The sequence below is a fragment of the Lolium perenne genome, chromosome 7 (assembly GCF_019359855.2).
Source record: "Lolium perenne isolate Kyuss_39 chromosome 7, Kyuss_2.0, whole genome shotgun sequence".
In the NCBI taxonomy this organism is placed as follows: domain Eukaryota; kingdom Viridiplantae; phylum Streptophyta; class Magnoliopsida; order Poales; family Poaceae; genus Lolium; species Lolium perenne.
This window is the reverse complement of record NC_067250.2, coordinates 299,857,284-299,861,031: the sequence shown is the minus strand read 5'-3', so window position 1 is coordinate 299,861,031 and position 3,748 is coordinate 299,857,284. Positions and strand designations below refer to the sequence as shown.

Below are 3,748 nucleotides of genomic sequence, written 5' to 3'. Positions count from 1 at the left end.
ACTGTTGCAGCGCGTCGCACGGCCAGATCAAGCATGAACGAAAAGTCCCAAACAAAGTGTCCACGGAGGATTCGTAAAACTCATGTACTCTCTCCGTCTCATGAAAGTTGTCTGAAGTTTTTTAAAATTTAAATGTAACTAGACACTAAAGAGGAACTTAATTGATACATCTATTTTTGACAAATCTCAGACAATCTTTATGGGACGGATGGAAAACTACACATGCTAGCATTTTTTGTATTCCATTGCATCCGAGTAATTCTCTACTAGTCTAGCTAGTTCGCTAGAACACAATACCAGCCTTAATTATTGAGTCATTTCTCCAGTTTTATCATCTTGTTCACGACAAGCTCCAGCAAAGCAGAGGAGCAATCTCTCTTTAGCTGCCCAAACCCGTCCATTTGCATTGCCATGATCGTTTCGGCCAGATTCCCAGCAGAGGACAGGAACCGCATGCACGCCTCCCTCAGGACGGGGCAACGATGCCGCTCTGCCAATGCTAGACATGAAGCCACGGAGCTCATACCGATGTGCCGGCACAATTCCTCCTCACACATGAGCTTCAGCTTCTCCAGCTCATACTTGTCCGCCGCGACAAGCAGCTTCTCGGCGGTTGTAGGCGCGTCCAGCAGGGTAGTCGAGTCGGTGTAGATGAACTGGAGCAGAGCCTTGAACTCGTCGGCGTCCATGTCGTCGATGCGTAGTTCGATGATGGCACCGTCCTCGCCAGTGGTTGCCGTGGAGGCGAGCGAGAGGTCCGTCTTGAGGACCGGGGAGCGGGCCTCGAGCACCCACCGGTGCGCGGCGAGCGTCTCTCCGCCGACCAGGACCTGCACGTCCGGTCGCTCCTTGTTCCAGATGGCTTCCGTTAGTTGCCCTTGCAGGTTGAACGGCGCCGGCGGCCAGGGAACCTCTACGCGGTCGTCGGTTCCCGTGACGACCACGGTGAGGTCGCAGAGCACGGTGAGGCAGTCGTCCATGAGATACTTGCCCTTGTAGAGATCCTCGTGGCTGATGAAGTCGGCGTAGGCACCCCAGGTGCGGGCATAGTGGATGTCTTCTTCGCTGACTCGAGTGTAGGATGGCTTCATGGCCTGGTCGAGTATACTGAACTGGACATGTTGGATGATATGCGGGGGCCATTTCTGGCCAGCATGTTCCCAGGAGAGGGCGACGTGGTCCTCCTCCGACATCCAGTTGCCGTTTGGATAGCAACACATGCGCCAGTCGTGGCCGCCAACTGCAAACGTGCCTGATCTCATCGTCTCCCCGTGTTTCACCGTGTTCCTGGCTTTGGTGAACTCAGGGATCCGGAGCAGGTGGGAGCCGGTTGAACGCCTCGGGACGATGGCTGACGCTGAGAGCTTCTGCCAGCCGGCGCGGCGCAGGGTGGACAGGAGAGTGGACATCGACATGATGGGTGGTAGTGGTACTAGCGAACGCCTTCGAGGAAGAAGACGACAGACGGTTTGGCTGGTATGTGCACAGAATACCGGAAGAACCGAATGATATGCAAGCCAAAAATCAGATCGTAATATATCAGCCTTGAATCCTTGATACACCGATACTAACACCCAGATATTGAAGATTCTATGGCTTGGTCAACAATTAATCAGCAGATATTGTGTGTTATGGGCATCTAGAAAATCAATCGATCCCTGATATAGTGTTCTATTCCATTTTTCTTCCCCGAGCTAAAGTGGCACGCCTCTTGTTGTGGATTAAAATTTTGAAATCAGACAATATATATATGGACCCTGACCTCAGCAAAAGCGTTATTAATTTCCTTATGGCGTCGCCATGATTTCACAGCAGGGGCAGCTAGCCCAAACATTAAGGAAGAAAGAAATGTTAAGAAAATATTTTTTTTAAAGAACTAGTGAGTTTTATAAATTAGTCAGTAATATTATTACATTCATTTGTGATTGCTGCCAACATGCTGGGAGGAGCCATAACTCATGCCACTCTAGGATATGCGCTGCAATGTTGCTCACTCGATCCACCTTCGAGACACTAATATGATTATGGACTTTCAACGGTTATTGGACTTCTCGAAACAAGTTCCAACTTGGTGATCTGCCCTCGGTAGGTCCTTGCATAATCTGCACCACACGAAGGCAATCCGATTCGAGAACAACAAACTTTAGAAGGAAGGTTCAAGATGAGCCTGACTTTAAATTAATGAATCCTCAATCGGCAGCGTACACATAAGAGAACAACAGCAAACTCACACTGCATTCTCGACAGAAACTGCAGAGCATCAAGACAAGCAAGGGCCTCGGCTTCCTCTGCACTAGCACACGAACTCGAAAAAAAAAATATATATGAAAATGTATCTACATGAAAAGTTGCATCCAATTTCACCCGGCTATGCCTGGTTAGCCTATTTTAAGATTCTCAAACTGCCAAAGAGAAATATGAAAAAATTCAGATTGTAGGTTTTGCAAAAAAACAAATTAAATTTGTTTATTGTTATTATTTATTCAAGATTTTTATTACATCATTAATTTTGTTTAATAAAAGAATTATTTAGAATTCAAATAATAAAGACGTGTGACACCGTGGCCAATAGGTCAATAGGATTGATATGATACTAATGTCAATAACATGTGCGTAGATCATTTAGAAGCCGGACGGAAGGAACTCAGAAGTTAAACGTGTTAGTGCTGGAGCAGTTTGAGGATGGGTAACCGATCGAAAAATTTGAACACAAGTAAGTAATTTGACTAGAGATTAAGTGTAATTAGACACTAACCTGTTCAAATAACTCAAATACTAGAAATTCTGAAAAACAAAATAGAGAAAAAAAAAGAGTGGAAAAAATTAGAAAAACAAAATTGAATTAAAAAATATACGTCATGGTCTTTAGGCCCGGTTGCGTTATGAACCAGTACTAAAAGCCCTCCACGTGGGCTACGGGCGCTCGACGGGGCGGAGGACGAGCGCCCGTAGCCCACGTGGAGGGCTTTTAGTGCGGGCTCATAACACAACCGGGACTAGGGGGGCTTTAGTCCTGATTCCGTTGTCCCTATTGCAAAACCGGGACTAAAGGCTTGTTTTCTAGTAGTGCTTTGATGTATTGTGAAGCTCTCAGGTGGTAAATCCCAACTAGGAAGGTTGATGCGGTGCCGCGCCATGCCCGTTGAAGTTAAAGATTTGCATCGGAAAAATTCCTGGTAAAATGAATTAAAATGAAAAATTACTAGACAAGGTACAGGGTTGCAACAATGAAATTACCACCAAAGAATTATCCGACGTTGAAAAAATAGCGGCGAATAATTACTAATAGGAAATTACTGATGAGGTTCAATATTTTCTTTGAAAAATTATCGTTGAAGCATGCCGAGTATTGCTAGGAAAATACTGTCGTAGACTTATACACTGTTGTAGAGTTACTGTTGGAATTACAATCGGTAATTGCTCGTGGAGTTATAGATTTACATTGGAAATTTTTTTGGCGAAATAATTCAAATAGGGAATTTGCGAGCTAAGTTGCTGCTGAGAAATTGCCACTGAAGAATTTCACGTTGTTGGAAAATTACCGTTGATTAACTACCGGCGAAAAATAGTATTAGTGTTGGCTAACTATGGTTGTGTATTTGAGGAAAAAACTAAAAATTATTGTTGGGCAATAATTATTAATAGCAAACTACCGACATGTCTCGAGGGGATTGGTAAAAAATAAAGTGTCTATGCTGCATATGCTGTGGAGCTGAGAGGTCCTCTTTATTTAAGAGGTGATGTGTTG

General features: G+C 44.8%; 1 protein-coding gene across 1 annotated transcript; it reads right to left on the bottom strand.

Moving 5' to 3' along the window:
• Positions 1 to 231: 231 nt before the first annotated feature.
• LOC127314874 (BTB/POZ and MATH domain-containing protein 4-like) lies at positions 232 to 1,415 on the bottom strand. The gene is made up of 2 exons (XM_071823740.1): positions 831 to 1,415; positions 232 to 722 (listed from the first exon to the last, which is right to left on the bottom strand). Exons 1-2 carry the CDS (start codon positions 1,413 to 1,415, stop codon positions 315 to 317), a joined length of 993 nt encoding a protein of 330 aa, XP_071679841.1. The 3' UTR covers positions 232 to 314.
• Between the last annotated feature and the right edge of the window lie 2,333 nt (positions 1,416 to 3,748).

Coding starts and splice junctions, on each gene's coding strand:
- LOC127314874 (XM_071823740.1), bottom strand. CDS start 1,415: ATGTCGATGTCCACTCTCCTGTCCACCCTGCGCCGCGCCGGCTGGCAG. Junction 723..830: donor AGGAGCGACCGGACGTGCAG/GTCCTGGTCGGC, acceptor ACCACTGGCGAG/GACGGTGCCATCATCGAACT.